General features: G+C 42.7%; 1 protein-coding gene across 1 annotated transcript in view; it reads right to left on the bottom strand.

The window, feature by feature from the left end:
- Positions 1-25,471, bottom strand: part of LOC138636269 (RNA binding protein fox-1 homolog 3-like) — a 66,303-nt gene that overhangs the window by 9,384 nt on the left and 31,448 nt on the right. The window contains exons 5-11 of the mRNA XM_069724207.1: positions 23,887-23,979; positions 22,761-22,821; positions 21,145-21,198; positions 13,244-13,376; positions 10,969-11,008; positions 10,288-10,352; positions 3,562-3,640 (exon numbers count right to left, since the gene is read on the bottom strand). Of these exons, the coding sequence (XP_069580308.1) occupies positions 3,562-3,640; positions 10,288-10,352; positions 10,969-11,008; positions 13,244-13,376; positions 21,145-21,198; positions 22,761-22,821; positions 23,887-23,979 (525 nt within the window). The remainder of the gene's footprint in view (positions 1-3,561; positions 3,641-10,287; positions 10,353-10,968; positions 11,009-13,243; positions 13,377-21,144; positions 21,199-22,760; positions 22,822-23,886; positions 23,980-25,471) is intronic.

Below are 25,471 nucleotides of genomic sequence, written 5' to 3'. Positions count from 1 at the left end.
TGAATACTACAACCATTTCAATACAGATACATTCAGGTGAACACAGAACCAGAAGAAATGCATATCATCAACGAATGACAGCGTGAACACTGTGAATGGAGGAGCAGCTCTTGTGTTTCAGGGTCACAGTTGCCACCTGGAAGCGTTTAGTTTGGATTTTTCCATGAAGAGGATGAGGACTGTTTACTGAATTCATTTGTTGCATTTTTTGAATTATTCTTTTTTCTCAGTTTTGAGGGGAAGGAAAAAGGGGGCGTGTCTCCCTCTTTTCTAGTAGGGAGTGAAGCGACTGCACCCTCCTCTGTAAAGGCTAGCCTGCAACATCAAAGATGAAAAAGCTCCAATCAGTATTCAGAATCGTTCTTTGTGATATTAATATGAAAATTAACTTCTCTTTTTCCTCCAGTGAAACGTTCCTCCCTTTTTACACCTGAATTTGTGACTCTTTGATTGGGAACAACTTTGTGCACAATGTAGTTTAGAAATTAGTGAAGTGAAATAATGGCAGTATGCACATCAGTGTGGGATTATAATATAGAGAGTATTTATTTTTGATACTCGTTAAGATTAAACTAAATAATGCAGAAACGGCCAAATCCATTTTATCAAACATTTTCCATTGTGATCTGAGATTTTATTTGACATGTCCACGACTAAAACACTGATTACCTTACACACCATAATACCAACAATACCTGGTTCACACTAACTCTACCTGCTGCCTTGTGCAGCTTGAAAATCTCAGAGAAATCATTGGGCCCATGAAAATATATTCAAACCAAACATCTCTTTAAACTCTAACATCTCTGACATTAACAACGACTCTAAAAACGTCCAGCAAGAGACACAGTTAAAGTTAAGTTAAGGTTTTAGATCCAAGTTTCTTCACATGCACGCAAAATAAATAAATACTAAAACTTTCGTCCACTGTGATAAAAGTTTGGACGATATTTATATAACATATAACACTGAAAAAGTTCTTCAGTGTACTAGAAAATGTCTCATAAGATTTTTAATTTTTATCCTCTATGACCACAAAAGTTGAAACCTTATTAATTCAAGTTTAGTTGACAGAATGAAAAACAAAACTGTTTAGTTCATCTTCTAAAAAGAAACATGTTTGGGCATATTTTAGATTTGGTGACTTAAACATTTGCTTTGCAAGGAAGAAGGGAGGCACTTTGTGAATACTTCACACCCCATCACCACAGTATGTTTAGGAGGCACATACTGTTTTAATCAGTCCCTCCAGGATTTCACTGAGTTTTTTTGGGATTGTTACGATCAAAAGTTTTTTATTTTGCTGCAGATTTTCTCAAAACATGCGATGGAAAGAGTAAAGTTTTAAGAGTTTATTTTTTGGGTAAAATTGCGGGAATTACAAAACATTTAGCTCATAAAGAGAGTTTTGTTTAAAAATGATCACTTTTTTATGTTAATACAATACAGATTCTGCTGACGATGTTGTTTGTGGAAATATCACAGGAATGTAAAAGTTCCCGCAAATATGGTGGAGTTTGCTTGAATTTGCGTTAATTATTGTGATTGCAAGATTGAGATTTCCTGGAGAGACTGATTAATTTTATGTTATGCCCAGAACACACTTATTATTAATTATGAATACAATGCTCTTGAACCATGGGTCTTACTTTGCTCTCATATTATCTGCCATTAAAATAGTAGAAATTGATTTGGACTAAATGCTCTTAGATCATTGGAATAGAGCCCATGATGTTCACAACCAAACACATTTAACCAGTGATGTTGGTCAGTGAACTCTTTCACGTTATTAACTTCATAGACAGAGAAGGTTGCAATGCAGTTAACATAAGTGACCACCTCTAACAACCTGGTAGAAGCTCCGCCTCCTGCACAGACTCCAGTGACGGATTCACAGCTCCATCTTTAGACACAAATAGCTTCCTACTTCATCTGCAGAACAAGTCCCCTGAATACACTGATGTACATCTGAGCAGTCGACCTTCTAGGTCTGAGACAGATGACATAAACGATGGATAAGTTGTCGGTCGGTGTAAGTAGCTACGAGACTTGTTAAAGTTTGAGGAGAGATCGTCGTTACTGACACACAACACCGTTTACACCACCCGACCTCCACTTTCAGCCTCACTACATGGAGGACAGACTCCAGCTCTGGGACTGTTGGACAGAACAGACGTTGTTGGATACCAAGTGTTTTTAGACACATTAACACTGCATGGAAATACAAAGAAGCCTCATTCATATCAATGATAATCTTGCTGCTGCTGTCAGATCTGTTGTAAAATCTCTCGACATGCACGCAGCTGTCTGATGAACGTTTCTACAACTCTTCCTAAAAATGATCCCAACTTGTCTTTATGTAGAAACTACTGACACAATAACTGGACTCATCAGAATGTAAAGTGTGCATCCAACATCTCACTTATTCGACCCATAACTCGACCTGTCAATCATCGTCACTGAGACGTGCTCAGTTTGCTTGTGTTAGGTTTTGTTTGTGGTTCCAGTTATGTGTGTTATGATAAAGTCTGAGATTCATTGAGATAAAAATGGATAGTTAAGAGTTTGGATTAGAAATGGGAGTTTGTGGAAAAAGGGAGGAACACTGAAGAAAACAGAGAAGAAACTGTAGAGCAGTAAGGATGAAAACACAGGCCACTGTTTTAATTAAGTAAATGAAGAGGAAAGAATCGTCATAATTAATGAAGGCTTTTAGCTAGCAGCTGCACTGGGGGAGGGGGGGGGGACACACACGGGGGAGGCGGCAGGGTTTCATCAGCGCTCGGCATCAACCAGCGCTGGTCTGTGTGGAGTCTACGACGCAGCACCAAAGAGCCAGAGAAGTCCACCTCTCCTCCTGCTCTTCCTCCTCTTATAGTCTTCCTCTCTCTCTACTTTAATCTCCCACGGCACGTCGCAGCATGAACGAGATGGTCGTTAATCTTTGGAGGAAGTCCCTACCCACAAAACAAAACAGATTGCACTTTCTGTTCCTCCCATCTTCTGGGGAGCTCGAGGAGGATTTTTTTTCATCTTTGATGTTAGCTGCAAAGCTAGCTAAAAACAAACATTAACCATACAACTATCTCCCCCGCTAAATTTGAAGAGACGGTTTCCCCTCAGGAGGAATCCTCGAGTCTCAGCTGGATTTCAAGCAAGACGCTTCAGGCCAATAAAATTGAATGGGGAGTTTGAGAATAAGGCAGTGTCCCTTTTTCATTTACTGAAGTGGCAAAGATTCACATTAAACATCAAAATGGATCTCTATCAGAGGAATCACACAGGAAGGAAGAACAGGCTCTTTGCTTCCTGGATTGTTTGTTAATTAAACATGTCCAACGCTGATTTGATCGGAATATTTGATTTCATTTCTTGTTGATAGTTTTAGTCATTCATATAAACAGTTTAGAAGAATTCCTCTGGTGTATCACGGCTCTCCAGTACAGTTACACATATTAATATCATACATGTTATGAGACAAACCAGTGTGAGGATGCTGCACCGGACCACGTTCATCCAGTCACACAGCAGTCCGCATTAAAGAACAGGAGCTGGACTCACCATAGTGCCCACGCTGTACGTGGCTGCAGGGCCGAGGGTGTGGTGGTAGGGGTCTGCTGTTGCATAGACTCTGCCGTAACTACAGAGGACACAGAAACAACGACAGTCAAAATCTGAAGAGCTTCATTAGGGAGGTTAAACACAAAGTAAAGGATCGAGCATGATGTCATCGTCTGGCAGACCAGGGATGCTCCACGTCGGCTGATGGGAATTTTTGGGCCGAGATAACAGAATTATTATGAGAAAAACGCAGATGAGCATTTTTGACCTTATTGTTGATGCGCAGTAACTCTTAACTCTTCAGCAGCATTATTATTTAAACCTGTTAGTTTAAAGTTTGGAGAACAGTCTTGACCTTCTTCAGCTCATGGTCACCATCCAGTCTGCTCTGGATGATGGAACTGATCTATGGTGCACCGAAATCACACCTGTCTGAGTTGCATTTGCTTTGGTGACTGATTGTTCTCTGTGTGCAGCATCGACCGAGGCATTCAGGGGTCATCAGTAAACTGTAGCAAACATTGATAACCTGTGAGGAGTTTAGGGAACACCTGAAGCTACGTAAATTAATGCGGGTTGACCAACCATCAACCATCAGTGATGTTATCAACCAGCAGTGATGTCATCATCCATCAGTGATGTCATCGTTGGTTTGTGAACGTTATGAAGCCTCCAGTTCAGATTCTGTCCGTCACCATCTTTGCTAGTTCGGAGCAATTCGGAGCAGGAAGTGACCATATTTGGACGAGCTGGGGGAGGAGCCAGCGGTGGATCTGACCGATCTGATTGGAAACCTGAGGATACTACGTCCCGCCCACCGATAGCTGTAACCTGACTGCACCACAGGTGTCAGGATCCCTGTCTGGCCCTGGCGTGTCTCCCTCTATTTTGTCCCCTCTCCTCATGTGTCCTGTCATTCCCCTGTTTGCTGTTGTTTGCTATGTGCTTGTGCTTTGTTCTGTGTCCTCCTCTGCCCGCCTCCAGTCACCTCCCTTGGTCACGCCCCTCATCAGTCTGAGCAGCTTCCACCAATCCAGCTAATCACCACCTGCAGGTTGCTCATCACACTAATCACCTCCCTAGACTATATCAACTTTGGTCCTGCAGTCCTGAGTTGTCGGTCCATACTCTCAGCTACATCCACTCACCCACAACCTGTCACCAGTGTTACCAGCCAGCCAGCCAGCCAGCCAGCCATCCATCCATCTGTCTGTTCCTGTTCCTGTTCTGACAACTTGTCGTGGACTACCACACACTTCATCCTGCCTGCTATCCTGTGTCGGACCTCGGGAGTCCTCACAACGTACCTGCTCCTAGCCCTTGTTGGGACTCCTGGGGCCTCCCCGCCTCCCTGCCTGCCCGCCTGCCCGCCTGCCTGCCATGTCTACAGCCCCAACTGATCCTGCCCGGACCAGAGCTGAGTGTGTGGTCACACCAGCTGGATCCCCCTCCCCCCCCAGTGAGAAGTCGGTGGAGTTTCCCTCCCGACTCGGGAAGAGGAAAGAGAGCAGGGAAGAGACATTAGGAACCTGGTCACCTGTGAAAATGAAGACTGTTTTGTACCTGAACTTTGAGTCTGTGTCTGCGTTTGGGTCCAGTCCAGCCACATATCATAACATGCCTGTCAATCAAACAGACACGCCCCCAAAAACAGGTCTTCTTGAATCTTCTTTTCTAATGAATGAGGGATTATTTTCAGATGGACCTCCAGAAAACTAATAAGAAGGAGTGACTTTAGCTAACAACACCGAGATAACTGATGGACACATTTTATTCACTTTGGATTTGATGAGAGAAGTTGAATGGGAGTCTATGGAGCCGGAGGCTTTTTGGAGCCGACCTCTAGTGGCACTCGCTGGTATTGCAGCTGAAGACACTTCTGGATCTGAACCATTTTACAGACCTGAAGCTACGAACACTTTAATAAACAGTCTGTGCACACAACAAGTAAACTCTCAACCTGTAGGAAACGTGATCTCTCAGTGTTGTCTCAAGTTCTTGAAATAATTGTCAAATATTTGTATTCATCATTCATCCTCACTGTCGTCATCATAAATTCTGTTCTTATAAACCAAATCTAAAGAGAACATCCCTGTTTGATATAATATACATAATAAATCCCCCACTGTTTTGAAAACAGTTATTTTCATTCTTTGATTTGGTGCCAGTGGAAATATAAAATACACAAGAACCACAACTACGGGTGTTTTAGGATTAATTGCAGTAGTAAGGTATTTATGATGTTTTTTCTATGCTAATCTTCTTTGATTCCCAAAATGCCTGGGTTGATTTTTATGTCCCAGTCCAGCCTTAGTCATGAGTTTTAACTTTGTTAATGTTCACTGACACCGATGCTAATTAAGCAGCGGTTTACACCCACAGGTCAGTCTCCATTAGCTGCATGAAGGCAGGGCGGGTTCAGCTTGTCAGGGGGATCAACAGGGCAGCTTCCATCCTCTTTGTGTTACCTTTAAGTACCCTTCAGGTTCAAACAGCAGCAAACAACATACTACACATGGCAGCATTAAGCCCACAGACCAGCATACTGGGATACTGCCAACCCCTCATCTGGTGTGTGTCAGCCACCTTAAATGTATTTCTAAACATTAATATTCCCCTTAGAAGCTTAAAAAATAAATGTTAGAACGATCATGCATCCAACTCTGCTGTATGTGGTAATATACAGGTCCAGGTACGGTCCTGGTGGGGGTGATTACCTGCCAATCAAAATTAGTTTCAATGTGATGACTATCTATTTGAATAAGGTTAATAAAACTTAAAATTTAATACTGCGTTTTATTTTTCTCCACTTTCAATTGAATTGAATTGAATTACATTTATTTGTATTATTTTTATTCAATTCAATTCAATTCAATTCAATTCAATTCAATTCAATTCAATTCAATTCAATTCACTTCAATTCAATTCAATTCATATAGTTCCCAATCACAACAACTTATTTCAGGGCACTTGAGATAGTGAAGTACTCACAACATGATACAAAGGAAACCAACATTTCAACAGTTCAGGATGAGCGACATCCTGAAGGACAGGACTTTTAGCAGGACAAAATCAAAGCAGAACATCTGCCTCGAGCGGTTGGAGTAATTGGAGAGCAGAGAGAAAAGAACAGCATAGACATCTGAGACTATGATCTCTTCCCTCAGTGTGTTATATTGTATGAACCAGCTGGTGGTTTCTCCCAACAGGTTCGGTTAGTTTTATTATTTGAGATTCACATGCAGACTGACATTTTGACTTATTCCCCCAACATAAAACTAAATGGATTCTTTGGACCGGCACAAATGAAAGAGGATTTCATCAGTTGGGGACATACTGTTAATTGTTTCCCTCTTCCCCAACTCCAACCAGCAGACGTAAATCTTCTGCATGTTGGCTCTGATTGGATTTCTGATACGGGAGCGGGGGTGCCAGCCAACCTAAGTATGTATGAGACACATACGGCATCGGCTCGTCGATTTTAACTGGGGTCCCGGCGATCTATAATCATTTCCCCCTCTCAGTCACGCTGAGGGCAGGCCGATGGGAAGAGAGTGCAATCGATGTCTCCCTATAAATGTATGTTGTAAAGGTGAGAGTGTGTGAGTGCAATGATTTGTTTTACCTGTTTCAATTTGTGAGAAAATGGGGGAAGAGTGTTTTATCTTCCAGATGATGGGGAAGGAGTGCGATACAAGTAATGTCAGCCAAAGAGGAAGAAGAGAGTGAAAGATAAGAATATAAAGTGTCAGAGTGATAAGAGTGGTGGATGGCAGGAGGGAGAAATAAGATTATGAACAAAGAGAAAAATGAGAAAACCAGAGAGAACAGGCAGGAGGAGAGAGGATGTGTAGGTTTATAAGGAGGACACATATTCAGAGTAGACTCTTACAGAGAGGCAGTACGTTTCTCTGATGGTGTCCCCCTCCCCCCCATCTGTATTTCTCTGTCTGTCTCTGGAGGCTTATTTCCAGTCTTTTCACCAGCACTGGGTTGGAACTAATCCCCTCCCTCCACGCTCCTCTCCTTTCTCACCCTGCCCCTCCATCCTTCTCTCCGTGATGCCACCAGACCTCTTTATTTATATTCCTCTCTTCCTGTCTTGTTTGTTTATCCTCCTCTAAAAGTAAAAGGAAGCCGGTGCAGGTCTGGAGGGTAAAGATAAGAGACTGTCGACTGCACGACGACGTGTTTCACCACATACGCTTTTAAACAGAAATCCTGCAATATGACCGCAAACAAGAGCCGTCGTCGTGGCGACTTCTCGTTGTCACATGGAAGCAACCAGTCCTGGTATGATGTGGGACTGTAGATGGCTTTCTGGAATCAGAGATGTGACCTTAGCGTGTGACGTGTAACACAAGAGCATCGGCCTTTAGAGTGACGTACAACATACTGTATGCAGCGGGCAGCGACATAAACAATGATGGTGGGTTCAGGTGCTCCGAGCACATACAGCTGCAACCGGTCTCACGGCAAAGCGTGACATAGACACGCACGTCCACTACAGCAAAATGTAAGATGGTTGCATGTTTCCATGGTGATGACCTGCTTGTAGGTAATGTTGCATGCCTTTTGATGGTGAAAACAAAAACATCTGTAAAGTACCAGAGAAACTGTATTGATATTCTGTGACATCACACTATATAACATGTCATATAATAACTACATATGGTATAAAAGTATCAGCATGAAATCATTCATAACTTCATCTACAAAATATTAGAAAATGTCACATTTCTGAAGTCTTCTGACATTCAACTTACAATTTTTGTTACAAAAATGATCCTTGAACAACAGAGATAAACATGTTGAAGGGTTGGAGATCATGAGAAGAAACGAAGAATAGTGAATATATTGATCAGTCAGAACCTGGTGTCAACTGAAGTTCACTGGTCGTGTAGTGTGTGTGTGTGTGTGTGTGTGTGTGTGTGTGTGTGTGTGTGTGTGTGTGTGTGTGTGTGTGTGTGTGTGTGTGTGTGTGTGTGTGTGTGTGTGTGTGTGTGTGTGTGTGTGTGCAGACACCATAGAGTCAGACTACAGTCTCTCTCAGTCCCACTGACTCACTGTAAAACCTCTGTTATCCTCCAGTAAATAGGATTCCTCCACCTCCTCTCTGCTCCCCTCCTCCCACCTCCTCCTCTCTGCTCCTCTCCTTCACTTTAAACCAGGAGAGTTTCACAGTATGTGAGACCCAGAGAAGATGAACCAGGAGAAGGAGGAGAATAGATGATGGTCAGAGTGAGAGGAGAAAAAGAAAAGGAGAGCATGTGTTGTGGAGGAGCTCCACCCCCTCACCTGCTCTGTCCTGTTAATAAGTCTCCTGAACACGGTGCTGATAAATCTTTCATTATCACAGGTCTACAGGCTCCTGCTGTGGCTGTTTCTTATCGGTCTCGACGCGCTCAATCTCCTTCAGATTAGCTCCCGGAACTCCGTCGCACCTCCACAGCAGCGCTGCTGGGTGCACACACCTCCTCTCCATAAACAATTTCATCGGATCTGGAAGAACCACCGACAGCCTGCAGGGTCCCAGAGGATGGAGGAGGGGAACAAGGCCCCAGAGGATGGAGGAGGGGAACAAAGTCCCAAAGGATGAAGGAGGGGAACAAGGCCCCAGAAGGGAACAAGGTCCCAGAGGATGGAGGAGGGCAACAAGGGGAACAAGGTCCCAGAGGATGGAGGAGGGGAACAAGGCCCCAGAGGATGGAGGAGGGGAACAAAGTCCCAGAGGATGGAGGAGGGGAACAAGGCCCCAGAGGATGGAGGAGGGGAACAAAGTCCCAGAGGATGGAGGAGGGGAACAAGGCCCCAGAGGATGGAGGAGGGGAACAAGGCCCCAGAGGATGGAGGAGGGGAACAAAGTCCCAGAGGATGGAGGAGGGGAACAAAGTCCCAGAGGATGGAGGAGGGGAACAAGGCCCCAGAGGATGGAGGAGGGGAACAAGGCCCCAGAGGATGGAGGAGGGGAACAAGGCCCCAGAAGGGAACAAGGCCCCAGAGGATGGAGGAGGGGAACAAGGCCCCAGAGGATGGAGGAGGGGAACGAGGTCCCAGAGGATGGAGTCATTGAATGAAAATCACAGGTTTGTTACTGATGGCTCAGTAAACCTGATAAATAACTTGAGTACAAGCAGGCAGCCATCATTAATACATCTGTCCTGTCCTTACAAATGTCCAAATGTCTGCTGGAAGGTTTATTTATTCAGTCCTGAGTGTCGTCTCGTCTCCCCAGCTCTGTCTCTGTCTCCGGCTTCTGGCCCCGTGCCCCTAACCCCGGCCCACCGCCTACGGCCCCCGAACCACGCCTCAGTACCCCTCCAACCCCGCGCCCCGCCCCCGGACCACGCCTCCAGCCCCGTGCCTCCGCCTTTAAGATTCTTCAACTATTGGAATCTTTGTGCAATTTTTAGAAGGCTATATTTAGTTAATGTAATTTCGTAGCCTCTAAATTTCACTCCATAAACCAACAAACTGGGTCTAAGTCTGTGTACTTCTATGATGATACTTCATTTTAAAAACATAGATCAAATTAAAATGATGCAAGCGTCGTCCTTCAACTGTGACAAAGTTCAGTTTTCCTGTTTTATGGGGAACCTGCAGGTCATTATTTTAATGCTGGCTTTCACTTTGTTTAGTCAGTTGAGAAGAATCACTGGATGTAAATGGCATCATGAAACCTTCCCAGTAACTTTCAGAGCGATGAGCAGGACCGGTCACTCATACCTGTCGCTGTAAGCAGCTGCAGCAGTACCAGCTGGCTGGGCATATCTGTAGGCTGCATATCCTCCCTGAGGAGACATAAGAAGGCAGTGCGACCTCAATGAAGGTTCAAACACAACAAATGACCTGCTCTTCTGGACTCAAGACAATCAATACCACAATAATTTCGTGAGGGATTATTATGAATAACTTCATAAAGAACTAGAGGGGAGCACAGACCTCCACAGAGACCAACAGTTTATGATGTAAACCACTAACTGTGACTGAAACTGTAGCCACGGTATGTCTGGATCAGCTGTTGCACTGGTTCCAGTTCTCCTCTATAGAACCACTGAATTCTCCAAAACAACTGCTATGTATTAGGTTTTAAAAAGTACCTGGTACCTGTGAATGTGGACTGTGAGATGGAGTTGTATTTCTAGAATGTTTTGTCATTATTTAACTGTACTGTCATTTATGTTGTATTTAGTAGGTCCAATGTTGTATCTCACAATGATAATGAAAGAATTATAGAGTTCATAGATCTGCCCTGTGATTCAGATCCAACCCCAAATTCATGGTTTCTTCCTTTCCCCATGCAACGCTGTCCACCAAGTTTCATCTCAAGAAGTCAAACAAACTGCAAACATAACCTCCTTCGTGAAGAATATACATAAAAACTTAGAAAAATAGGTTTCAACTTACATATATTTCTGCCCCATAAAATCCATCCTGGTAGACCACACTGTTGACAGAGAATATAAAATATTAAGAACAAAAAAAACAACCTGAGACACAAAGAAAATATAAGTTGACATTTTGGTGAAGAAATGTTTCACTGAATAATGTAATAATGTTTTTTTCTCCAAAAAGTTTAGAAGTTGTGTAAAATGTAAATAACAACATAATGCAGTGATTTAAAAATCACATGAACACATTTAATTGAAAAAAGACCAGAGACAACATATCAAATGTTAAAACAGACATTTTATTGTTTTATGAAAAATACATGTTGTCTGTTCAGAATTAATTTTAGGTTGATGTGATTTTCACTGTATTTTACACAGCGTCCAAACCAAGTGCAAAAAAAACTGTTCTGGGTGAAACTTTACTTCAGCTGAAATGAAGGTGTCTGGTGATTACTGAGGCACTTGTTTAGCCTCCCTTTGCCCTCAAACAGCTTCAGTTCTTTGCAGCATGGATTAAACAGGATGTTGGAAGATGCTCCACATTGTCATGATTGTGCTGCATAACTTCTGCAGATTCATCAGCTACATATTTGTGCAGTGAATCTGCTGTTGCAACACATCCCAAGGTTGTTCTACGAGATCAAGAGCTGGTGAATTAGGACGTCCAATAAACTCACTGTTTGCTTTGTGTCATTGTGCATTATAATGCTGGAAGTAGCCATTCAAAAATGATAAACTCTTCATTCTCCTCATTAAAAGATTCAGAGAATCTGGAGAAATCTCTGAACACAAGGGACAAGGCTGGAAACCAATATTGGATGGTGGTGATCTTCGGGCCCTCAGGCAGCACTGCATTAAAAACACACTATTCTGGAGTGGAAATCACTGCATGGGCTCAGGAACACTTGTGAAAACCATCGTCTGTGAACACAGTTCATCGCTGCGTCCACAAAAACCTTCCGTCTACACGACTGCAGCTAATTCTTTTTTTTCTTGTTTAATTTTTCAGAGTAAATTCTAGCAGCTGCTTTGGTGAACACCCCAGGAGATCAGCAGTTTCAGAAATACTCCAACAAGCCCGCCTGGCACCAACAACCATGCTATGACCAGCGCCTGCAGGACTTTATGCAAATCACGGCTGCTGATGATTGGAAAATTGCATGAATAACTTTCTGCATGTGGTTCTAATAAAGTGCATGAGAGTTGTGTAGAAATGTCAATGACAGTTCATTAAGAAATAAAGATTAAACCATGAAATGAATCTTAACTTTGTCACTTTTCAGGCTCTACTCTTTCAGCCACTCGATGCATTTATAACCCAACATGAGTTCGATCTTTTTTCATCAGCCTACGCTGCACTGAGGACTTATACTGTATGATGGATGTGTTGTAAACCAGCCCCTGTGTGTGATGTAGATCAGCCCCCCCCTGCAGAGACTCACAGATACAGAGATGCAGATTTCATACCAGAGAATTATAATTAGCTGTAACCAGTTATATATATTACATATAACTATAATGAATTAACCAGTTAGTCGGCCACAGATCAAAGCTACAATACATTTTCTTTCCATTTGTGTGTATTCACTCTTTATTGCTAAAAGTAAAACATTAAAAGCAGATTTTGGTTTTAATATTTAAATGATTAAACTCTAACTCACTGACACTTTATTTGTACCAGCATCATGCAGTGAACAAGTTATTGAGCAGTTTCTGTGGGTCAGCCTTCATCCATGTCTCTCTCAGCCTGCTGCCGTCACACTCTCCATCTACATTTCTCTTCCTCTCATTCCCTCCTGCGACCCTGACACACTCTCAGACATCTATTCTCTTTCTCCCCCCCGGTCCTCCCTGTCTCCCCCTCTACACTCTCTGGGTCTCTCCTCTCTCTGAAGCGTGGCCACTGGAGTGTGCAGGGTGGGTCATAGCAGTCCATTCACAGCCGAATAAAGAATGACACATTAGAAAAAAGAGAGACAAATTTGGCCATTCTGGAATCAAAGAGCAATTTTCCGCTCTATTAGAAGGTGGCCTTTTTGTTTTCCACTCCCGACTCTTCTATTACTGCGTTTGTGTATATGTGGGAGTATGTATATCATTTTTGTGCGTCAGCTCTGAATTAGATTTGAGCAGTCGTGTGTTTTCAGTCTTGGAGACGTGTCAAGTCGTGTATGTCTGATTATGAGTGTGTGTGTGTGTGTGTGTGTGTGTGTGTGTGTGTGTGTGTGTGTGTGTGTGTGTGTGTGTGTGTGTGTGTGTGTGTGTGTGTGTGTGTGTCAGTGGCCACTCACGCTCCGTAGGCGGGGATGGGTGGAGGAGGAGGTGCAGCGCGGAATGTGTTGTAGACGGCGCGGCCCCTCCCTCTCAAATGGGCCCCTCTGTAGGCAACAGCTGCTCCTGTGCTGGGGTACGGGAAGCCTGTCACTGGAGAGAAACACCCAGAGAGAGGTGGGAAACCACAATTCACTTACAGCTCCATGTTTTATGATGTTTTATGTCAGGCTACAAAATCACAAAGCAAAATTTAAACAACATGGCCACTTTGAATCCCACTAAAACACCAATTTTCTACCTCCCCTGCCGGTCGATGTTCTCACAGAGAACCTTCTTCAAACATGAACTTTCAACATACAGTTTCATTTAAAAAAGACTCCGGAATTTCCTAAAACAACTTTTAACTCATGTGACTCATACAGGAGTTTGTGATGGTTTGTATTAAGATAGGAGGGTCGATCAATACGTTCAGAGACTGCTGCTCGTGAGCAGCGTAGGAGTGGTGAGGAGCTCCGATTGTGTTGTTGCGTTTTCAATGCTTTGAGCGGTGTGTTGTGATGTTAGAGAACCCTGTTGCCATGGCGACACAGTTCAGGTGGTTTGCAGCAAATGTTCTCTGTTGACGATTTCCAGTTTGACACAAAGTTTGACGTGCGCTCCCTGCTCATGTCAGGAATCATATCTGTTTCAAAACGTTATGGGCTCTGTCTGTTACGGCCGTGTTTCACCCTTCAACCACGTTTCATGAAAACCATGTTGGAAATTTTAATGAAACCCTGCTGACAGACAAACAAAGAAACTGCACCAAAAGCATAATGTGTTAAACGGAGGTAACAATGGAGCTCTATGGAGCAGGGCAATCAAATCAGGGTTTGGACGCACACAATGACTGTTAGGATTCATTCATTACCAGTTTGGGTATTTTATAGGATTTGTAGACAATTGAATTGAGTCTCTGCAGACTTCATTAACATGCCAGCAGATCAATGTCCACATCCCCTCTCTAACATTACACAGCCATATATTTCTAGTTGTCTTTATGTGTGTGTGTCAGCAGGTGTACTGTACGCCTATGAGGCAGCATGTGTGTGTGTGTGCATGTTGTTGATGTTGTGACACATACAAATACAATCTGATGATGAGCTATGGCTCGTGCATGCTACAGCGGCGCTGTAATCATGAATCATGGCGGGGCCTCCGTCTGACAGCCAGCAGGCCCATAAAACAAACAACACCCACGATACACACACGGACATACACACACGGACATACACACACGGACATACACACACGTGTAGACGACTACACACAGTACACTCCCTGATACACACACAGGTCCAGTATGCAAATCCTATCAGGTGGCATCGGCAGTGTTTGACAGTCGGTTGTGATTTTAGGAGTCATGGAGTGTGTGTGTGTGTGTGTGTGTGTGTGTGTGTGTGTGTGTGTGTGTGTGTGTGTGTGTGTGTGTGTGTGTGTGTGTGTGTGTGTGTGTGTGTGTAGGTCTCACACTGTTTAATGCATCACACCTCAGTTCCAGGACAGTGACAGGTTTTATCATGTTGCCTCCAACTAATTGGGTTTTAAATTGATGCTCTGAAAATGATAAAATCTACAGGCTATAAAAGAACAGAGGAGTTGAGTGTGGAGGCAGAACGAGCAACAATAAAACCTGAAGTATTCCAGTTAAAACCTGTTCAAACGCAGGCCTCACTTTTGATGAGGGAAGCAAATTTAAAATGCATTTTACAGAAATGGATCACAGGCTGTCATCTAAATGCCAAATCTGGTGAATTTGGATGAAATAAATCTCCAACATACTGTAATAATCAAGGAAAAACTACACAGAAATGTTTTTTCATGTACTGAACTTCTGGGTTTACATTTAAATTGGGACTGAACTGAACGATGGTTTTTATTCTGAGGAGCATTTTGCTGTGATATTATTTATTTCCCTGATTACATATTTACAAAAATGACCAATGCGACTGTGACTTTTGATGGGAACATGTATACCAATGAAATAACTTTATCACAATGGGAAAAGGAGGGAAATTTAACAGCACAATTGGAAATATGGGGACAATTGAACAAACAATATTGGAAACGTACATCTGCTCTTTACTGGAGAAGATTTGGTTGGACGAATCTAGTTAGGTTCTTTAAAACAGCAGCACAGCAGTTTCTAAAATAAAAACATTTCACGTTGGAGGTCTTGTGTAGAAGAAAAGGTAAATCGTTCCCAGGTTTTCTGCAGCTGCCCAGTACTCCTGCAGTATTGGGAAACAATTCCAACTATTATGGAAAAGGTATCAAAAGCAACAATCCATTCTGTTTTGTAGGTAAGAGACCAGACGCTGTCCAGGGTCCTGAAAATATATTATGTGTAATATTTTGCTGATAGCAAGTAAGAAAGTTTTCACAAGAAAATGGACGACAACTTAAACTCCCACAATTGAGTTAATGTGATCCATGATATTTATTTGATGGAGAAAATAACTTTTGTTTTAAGACTTGAACAAGAAAACTTTGAAAGCCGTCGGAAATCTTGGATTGATATAAATCCTCATTTAGAACAGATTTTACGTAATCTAAAATCCTCCTTTAGCTTCTCCTCTGTTCAGTGTTAATATTTTCTCATTAAAATGAATACAATTTTTCTTGTAATGTTGTTTTCGATGTATTTTTTACACAGTGTGTACTTTAAAGTTTTTTATTTTATTCTTTTCCCTTTTCACCCTTGTCAAAATGGGAACATCAAGTAAACATGTTTTTCAAGATAATGTTTAGGTTCTTTCAATAAAAGGAATATCACTTTATTTTATGGGTCTCATATTTTGCCCCATTTAAATAACAGCTGAGAGAAGATAAAAGAAGAAAGTAAAGGTCAATATTTATCATAATTTTAGCCTTTTGTTATTATTCTTTTATTTGTCATGTTTATAAAAAGGAAGGAATAATTAATTGTTTACTTTAATTGAAGTTAAAGATACAGAAATTTGGCCTTAAAACAGTTTTTTTAAATGCACACACACACACACACACACACACACACACACACACACACACACACACACACACACACACACACACACACACACACACACACACACACACACACACACACACACACACACACACACACACACACACACACACACACACACACACACACACACACACACACACACACACACACACACACACACACACACACACATCGTAGAAAGTGATGTGAGCCAGCCTTGGACCAGTGACGGAGCAGAGGCGCTCTCATGTCGCCCTTCCAACTTGCAAATTTTTCAGCATATGTTAAAGAGGAGCGAGTCGCTGCCTTGTTACTTCCAGCCTGCATTTTGCATTTTAATCTTATTTGTTGTTTTCGGGAGGGGGATGATCTGCACACACACACACACACACACACACACACACACACACACACACACACACACACACACACACACACACACACACACACACACACACACACACACACACACACACACACACACACACACACACACACACACACACACACACACACACACACACACACACATTCATCCTGCTTTGCATACCCAGTCTAGGACACAGTCAATCAATCAGTATTACTTTTCCCTCATTGTCCTTCACGCTCATGCAGTCTATTTTAAACAGGAACCCAAACACACATGCACACACACACAGTCATGTTTCAATTACCTCAGAGGACATTAACATTAACTCACATCTATTTCCTGCAGACGTGCTCTGTTCATAACCATAACTACCATTTGTCTTAACCCAACCTACCCAAACCTGAAACCCAGCCTCCATACTAACTGCACTGATTGATTTTATGGGTACATAAAACACAGCGATGTTCACTGTGATCTAAGTCTGGGAACCCTCTTCACATTAACGTCTGCTCAGATAGTCTGAAGAACGGACCAATCAGAGACCAACAGGTGTGGTTAAGTGCGGTGACGTTGAAGTCCAGCATTATTTTCTAACTGTAGTTGAAGTGGTGGTGCAGTGCTCAGTACTGATTGGTTAACAATAACCAGGGTAATGAGGACTAGCTGTTTGTTCCTAAAAGAGAGGCTGGTCCCTGTGAATAGATGTATTTCCCCAAAACATGAGTAGGCCTGATGCACATGCACACATAAACAAAGTTTACTGTCAATGTACAGTCACCAGTCTAACTGTCTTCAGGTGGGTGAACACATCTGTTGGACATACAAACACCACACAGGCTGACACCAGGATGCAACTTCATACATTGAGTTAGTAAATGCATAAAGGAAGTTTTGTCCCATCAGAGCTTTCTCCTGCAGTATTTGTGTATCATGTTGCACTATATTTGTGGATGTGATTAATACTGGTGCTGAAATGAGACTCTTGTCCATCCCATAATACCATCAGAGGTATCCCATGATTGGTCCCAAATTCATTCTGCAGTGTAGATGGGATCAAATTTGACAAATTTTAAATACAACAATAACATTTCTCAGTTTCATATGACGTTGAACATGATATGTTGTCTTTTGGCTATTTTCAATTAAATATGAATTTATGTGATTTGCAAATTTCATTGTTTTTTTTACATTTTACACAGCGTCCCAACTTTTTGGGAAACAGGGTTATAACTGGTTGTAAATTATTCACACTCAAACTTCCCGATGCAGTTTATTTATTAACGCAATAAACGAGTTGCATCGGGAGCTTTAAGTTAATAATGGACTTCTGTTCACTCCTCAACATGGTTCCAGCTCATGATCTCACTGTATTGATGAATGTTCTTTGTTCACTCGGACATTTCATTCATGTCGGTGTTTATAAGATGCAGGTTTCAGTCTTCTATCATTGAACCTCTGGGCAGCCAGTGGACTTCTTTATAATATTAGTTCCCTCTTCACAGCTGTTTAACATCATCATGGTGGAGGCCGACTGAGGCGGACAACAATATATATTAAATATAAAAAAAAAATTAACGCATCTGAACAAAGCATGTAGTGAAAAGACAAATAATCTCATGTTTAGTGTTGAAAATTATTAACGTTCTAGAAGTTACTATTTTTGACTTCAATAGTAAAATAATATGCATTTGAGTTGGTCCTTTGATTTTAATAGTTTGGATACCAGAATGCACCACAACAATAAATTATGTTTCATTTCATCCCTGCTGTTGGTACTTTCACTGTCTGAGGTTTTTTATCACGGATCTTGTAAAAGATTTCGGTGAATGCCAGAGCATGAATGTACAGGAGAGACTGTACATCATCTGCTTACATGTGTGCCCACATACGGGCATTCAGGAGTGTGTGAGTACGGCTGTGTGTGCACGTGGATGTCATCTGTCATTCTCCTGAATGGGATTTGCGCACAATAAACCTGTAGCTGAGCCCCGCAATGGAGATGGAGTGCACTGTCAGCCGGCCGGGATTTATGGAGGCCGATTCAGCTGATGGGTGCTGGGAAACGCTGCCTGATAAAAGGTGATTAATTGCCCTTACATCCCGCTCTACATCCTGCGTTACTCCCACCCCAAACTAGATTAAATGCAATCATAATTATTCCAGAAGAAATCCCAATCCCACGAACTTCCCTTTACAGGTGGGAATTTTTCATTTTCCACATGCCGAGGGGAGACGACAGAAACAATCAGTAACAGCTAACAGCAGGTGTGGATATAAACGGCCTCGTGTAACCCTGGTGAGGGAATGAATCCCGATGAACTGAGCTCCAGCGAAGACTTATAAAATAAGAATGAGGCATCGACAACAAGGCAAACAGAGAAGCCTGGCAGAATAATGACGTAAATAATTTCCTGTTCATCCCATTCCTCCATCCATCCACTGCTTCACTGGAGGCCGCAGCATCTTAATGATAAAGGCTGGTTAACGGTGAGTGAGTGTTTTGCATGACTTTTATCCAGAACTGGTTCAGTGATTACAATAAAAACATCCAGGAAATTGTTGGCAGTTCTTAAAAAAACAAAACATGTATTCCTTTGACACGAGCTTCTTTCATGCAGCTATTCATTTTCTGAAATATTCGTTATTGCAGTCTCTGTTAGACAATCAGTAGAACCTGTCTCTGTCCAGACCTCAGTATCATTTCTGTTTCTGTGTTTGTATGACAGAAAGATGGCCATAAATATTACCCTGCTTAATATGAAAATGTATATTCTGTTATAATAAGAAAGAATGTCTTTAAACAAATAAAACATTTAAACCTTTTTTTTTAATCTATTTATTTTTTCTAAAAGAAAAACAAAAGGTTTAAAGCTCCAAAAAATTATATTTACATAATTCTTTGGAGCTTTAAAATACATTTCAGTGTTGCTGCTTTTCCATTGTTTTGCCAGCTGACCAATGTGTTAAATGTGTACAAAAATAAATAAATGAATAATAACTTATCAGAACTAATATTTGATGTCTTTGAAGTGTGTTTGTGTGTTTAGAGGATGGAGAATGAATTTAATAAAATGGTAGTCGAGTGTTTGACTGACATGTAAAATGTGTGTTGCACATGATGTGTAGTTAGAGATGTGTAACGTGCTGTTGAACTCATGAAGCCTTCAACGACGTGTCCTGTTAATACGAGGATGAAGACGAGGTGACGTTCAGACACCTCTCCATGTGATGTGCACGGAGAGCTTGAGGTACTCGTGTTTCTGTGACCGCTGGTGTGTGAACACATCTTTTACCTGCAGTTTATGAAACATTATTCATTTAGTAGATTCATTTCTTCAAGAAGATGTAACAGATTTTATCTTTATTTTCTGTTTATACAATTATCTTCTACTGGTTTTTTTTCAGTTATTCTAGGAATATTTCTGAATGAAGTGAGTGATATGATATCAGTATGGATGTGATATAATTATTATACAGGTGATAAACTGATGAACATTTTATTACCTGAAATGTTGAGTTCAGTTTGTGCTCACGTGTGTTATCTGTGTTGTTGGAAGAATCATGAGCATGTGGAGGTTCTGCACATGTTGGTGAATTTAAGATTGAAGTAAAAAAGTAACTCACACACACACACACACACACACACACACACACACACACACACACACACACACACACACACACACACACACACACACACACACACACACACACACACACACACACACACACACACACACACACACACACAGGATTAATCCACTGAGAACAGAGAATAGAAAACAGTTTGCAGTAGGTCATCTGAGGTTGCAGTCGACAGACAGAAAAAGGGACAGAGACAGAAAAGCAGGAAAAGAGGGAAGAGGAAATAAAAGAGATGGATGGCCTCCCTCTGTCAGGCCTGTTATTTAGAGGAGGGCTGTAAAGCTGTCTGGGAACGAACAGATTTCACACTAATGAGCAAAACGGAGTGCAGTTAAAGGGAGCGGACAGTCTCAGCACATCTAGCAAATGAAACCAAGCTGCCACTTCAAACTGAGCTAACACACACACACACACACACACACACACACACGCACACACGCACACACACGCACACACACGCACACACACGCACACACACACACACACACACACACACACACACACACACACACACACACACACACACACACACACACACACACACACACACACACACACACACACACACACACACACACACACACACACTAATGTATACACAAATAAATCAGTGCAGCCAGGCTTGCACATAGAAACATGTAAATCTGTTTTAGGTTCAACCTGGTAGACAAGCAGGATTGACACACAACACAGTGAAGGAAATTAATAAAATAAATATATATATATTTCTAGAATAACTAAAAAAAAACAGTTGAAGATAATTGTATAAACAGAATAAAGATAAAAATCTGTTACTATATATGTATATATATATATAAATATGTATATATATTGTCTACTAAAGTATTTTTTCTGAGATTTCAGAAATTCTTTACCTGCATAAAATTCAGGACCGTATACTGCTCCAACCACTGGATTCAGCTTCCAGCCTGCACAGGAGACACACTCACTCACGCACACACACACACACACACACACACACACACACACACACACACACACACACACACACACACACACACACACACACACACACACACACACACACACACACACACACACACACACACACACACACACACACAGGATGATTGTTAGCGTTGCTGCATGAATGTCTGTAGAAGTGGATCATTTTCAAAATTTAATTAATTACTGACACTATTAAATGATAATCTGAATTATAATACAGGAAAACATGCAGAAACAGATGAATCACAATTATTACATTAGTACCTGGCATTGTTTTGAACATTTTCAATATCTATATATATTATATTTATATCTTATTATATGTTTTTTTTTAATTACATTTGAAGTACATTTAATACTATTATTATTACTATATATCTGTATCTGTACTGATGATGCAGGACCTGATTATAATAAATAAAGCTTTAATGTTTGAGACAATAGCAGTAAAGTTCTATTTAATCTCTGATTATTGCATCACCTGGTTTTCATGCAGTTTTTTTTCTTTACATTTTTTATGATGGAGATGTCTTATTATTATCATCATTAGAAATATTTGACCTTAAACACTGATAAAAACGTGCATTAAAACCTGTGAATTTCTGTTTTGCCGTTTGCTATGAAATCTTATTGAAGCACCATAAGCAGAACTTAGAGAGAGAGAGTGATACATGAGAGGAGAAAATAGGTGTGTGTGTGTGCGTGTGTGCGTGTGTGTGTGTGTGTGTGTGTGTGTGTGTGTGTGTGTGTGTGTGTGTGTGTGTGTGTGTGTGTGTGTGTGTGTGTGTGTGTGTGTGTGTGTGTGTGTGTGTGTGTAAAAGAGGTTGCTGACATGTCCCTCCCCCTCTTTCTTCCTGGTCTCCATCCCTCTCTTCTTCCACTGAGTTTGTTTCTGAGAGCGATGGAGGAGAGAAACATCCCCTGAAGACCTTCGCTGCCTCTTTACGAATGACTCTTGGCTCTTTTTATTGGCTCTTTTCTTTTACCCATTCACTCTCTGGTCCATCTCCTAGACCCTCCTCCTCCTGCTCCTCCTCCTCCTGCTCCTCCACCTGCTTTAAATCCCATCTCCAATCTTCCTCTTCCTCTGCCGCCCTTTTATTTTCACCCTTTCAACATCTCTCCCTGACAACTAAGATTTAACTTTGCTATTTGCATGACATTTCAGACCAAATTGACTGCCTCTCTGACAAACATTGATTTCATTAATCAAATGTGAAGAACTATTTTTGTGTGAAGGCAGACTCTGCTGCCCGATTTCCATTTGTGAGTGTTTGGTTTTCTTTTCCATTCAAGATCAGCGGGCAGAATTGCATCATAATGATTTACTTCTTCTCATAAATACACCCATAAGATCTGCTGCTCTGTAATGCAGCCAGGTCTGAATCAGGCAGTGAAAGTGAATGATGGGTAAGAAAACTGGAGAGTGGAAAAAACACAGGAAACTAATGACCTGAGGAGGAAAAAATAAAAGGAGAAACAGAAAGGAGCTTTGAAGAGGAGAATAAAGCTGTCCTCTCACCATTCGTGTAAGGGTTCGCCACCTTTTTGTTGGTCATCACTCTGGCCGTGGCGTTGTTGACCTGTGAGCAGACGGCCGGAGGTTAGCGCGAGGGCCGGTGCACAAAACCAAACACACTAAACAAGCAGAAAGTGTGCATACTGTGAATAATCCACATCATAACCACTCTCCATGCACTGCTGGTAATCTGTCATTTCAGCAAGGGAGGAACATGCAGCGAGTCAAAGATCTGACGCTGAAATACATTCAACGTCCAAGAAAACTAAATTTAAAAACAGGATCAATGAATGCATTTTCAAAATCTCCAAAAAGATTTTGAAGTGTTTCAGTATAAGATCTTAAAAGATATTTATCATCATAGATTTTCTTTTATTTCTTAATGATTTAAGGGGCTCACATCTGATTTTTAATAGAATGTGCTTTAATATTCTTTGCAAATTAAAGGCCAGCCAGATTATATTTCCTGCAAAACATCATTCATCTTGTTAGGGTTCTGTTTAAAGCAAAAGCAAACCAGCCACGTTTTCCTCCCCAGTCATGAGAAACTGCTGAGACGGGTTGCTGTGCGGGAAGTTTCTGGTTTTCCAGGGAATCAGTTTTCAAAATAAAAAAAACAAAACAAAACAAAACAAAAATTAATTTCTACATGACAAGATTAAAATGAAAAACGAATGAAACCAGTAAAAAACAAGAGGATGGTGACATGACAACAGAAGCTGCTGAGGATTTAGGACAATAAACAACACTCACTAATCATTAGTGATCAGCACCTGGAAGGATTTCGCTAAAACAGGGGAGTTTGTAGCTCAAATCTAAAACCATTGTGAGCTCATGCATTTGTCACACTCACAAAATCCATGATCAACAAAGTAGGATTCATCATTAGAGTCAAAAAATACGGCAACACAGCTGAATAGGTCTGTCGTTCTCACACACACTTACGGATCAGGGTGCGGCATGCAGCGTTCAAGGTGCAGCAGGCAGGGAGGGAGGAGGAGGAGGGAAAGGATGGAGGAAGAGAGGGAAGGGAGGGAACATCAGGCAGGCAGAGAGAGGGAGAAAGAGCCAGGAGGAAGGGGGAGAAAAGGGGGACAGGAGGTGAGGAGAGACAGGAAAAGGAAGGCACCTCGATTTTGCGTCCCTCTACGATTGTACCATTTAGTTTCTCCCGTGCACGGTCAGCATCTGCACTCGTTTCAAATGTTACAAACCCAAAGCCCTGCAGTGGCCCGGGGGAGGAGGGGGGGGGGGTCAAGCAACACAGGGAGGTAGTCGAGAGAGGGAGTGATGAAACAAACGGGGAAAACAAGAGAGAAGAAAGAGACACAAAGGACAGATGAGAGCGCTGCAGGTCAGGACGAGGTCTAAATCTACAAGCAGAAGCCAGAAAGACAAACACGGGGACAGAGCTCGAGTTACAGGAGGAGAGCCGGGGAACACGGGACATCCAGGGAACATGGGACACCCAGGGAACACGGGACGTCAAGGGAACATGGAACATCCAGGGAACATGGGACACCCAGGGAACACGGGACGTCAAGGGAACACGGAACATCCAGGGAACACGGGACGTCCAGGGAACACGGGAGATCAAGGGAACACAGGACATCCAGGGAACACAGGAGATCCAGGGAATACGGGACGTCAAGGGAACACGGGATGTCAAAGGAACACGGAACATCCAGGGAACGCAGGATGTCCAGGGAACACGGGACGTGAAGGGAACACGGAACATCCAGGGAACACGGGATGTCAAAGGAACATGGAACATCCAGGGAACACGGGACATCCAGGGAACACGGGAGTTCCAGGGAACACGGGATGTCCATGGAACACGGGAGTTCCAGGGAACATGGGACGTCCAGGGAACACGGGAGATCGAGGGAACACGGGAGATCCAGGGAACACGGGAAGTCCAGGGAACACGGGATGTCAAAGGAACATGGAACATCCAGGGAACATGGGACACCCAGGGAACACGGGACGTCAAGGGAACACGGAACATCCAGGGAACACGGGACGTCCAGGGAACACGGGAGATCAAGGGAACACAGGACATCCAGGGAACACAGGAGATCCAGGGAATACGGGACGTCAAGGGAACACGGGATGTCAAAGGAACACGGAACATCCAGGGAACGCAGGATGTCCAGGGAACACGGGACGTGAAGGGAACACGGAACATCCAGGGAACACGGGACATCCAGGGAACACCGGACATCCAGGGAACACGGGAGTTCCAGGGAACACGGGACGTCCATGGAACACGGGAGTTCCAGGGAACATGGGACGTCCAGGGAACACGGGAGATCGAGGGAACACGGGAGATCCAGGGAACACGGGAAGTCCAGGGAACACGGGATGTCAAAGGAACATGGAACATCCAGGGAACGCAGGACGTCCAGGGAACACGGGACGTCAAGGGAACACGGAACATCCAGGGAACACGGGACGTCAAGGGCACACGGGAGATCCAGGGAACACGGGATGTCCAGGGAGCACGGGACATCCAGGGAACACGGGAAATCAAGGGAACACGGGAGATCGAGGAACACGGGACGTCCAGGGAACACGGGAGATCCAGGGAACAAGGGACGTCCAGGGAACACGTGACGTCCAGGGAACACGGGAGATCAAGGGAACACGGGAGATCGAGGAACACGGGACGTCCAGGGAACACGGGAGATCCAGGGAACACGGGACATCCAGGG

The sequence above is a fragment of the Brachyistius frenatus genome, unplaced genomic scaffold, assembly GCF_029030835.1.
Source record: "Brachyistius frenatus isolate BFR_SWC_R1_liver_20210118 unplaced genomic scaffold, ASM2903083v1 Contig_364, whole genome shotgun sequence".
Lineage (NCBI taxonomy): Eukaryota > Metazoa > Chordata > Actinopteri > Embiotocidae > Brachyistius > Brachyistius frenatus.
The sequence above is the reverse complement of the archived record's forward strand: the minus strand, read 5'-3'. Positions and strand labels throughout refer to the sequence as shown.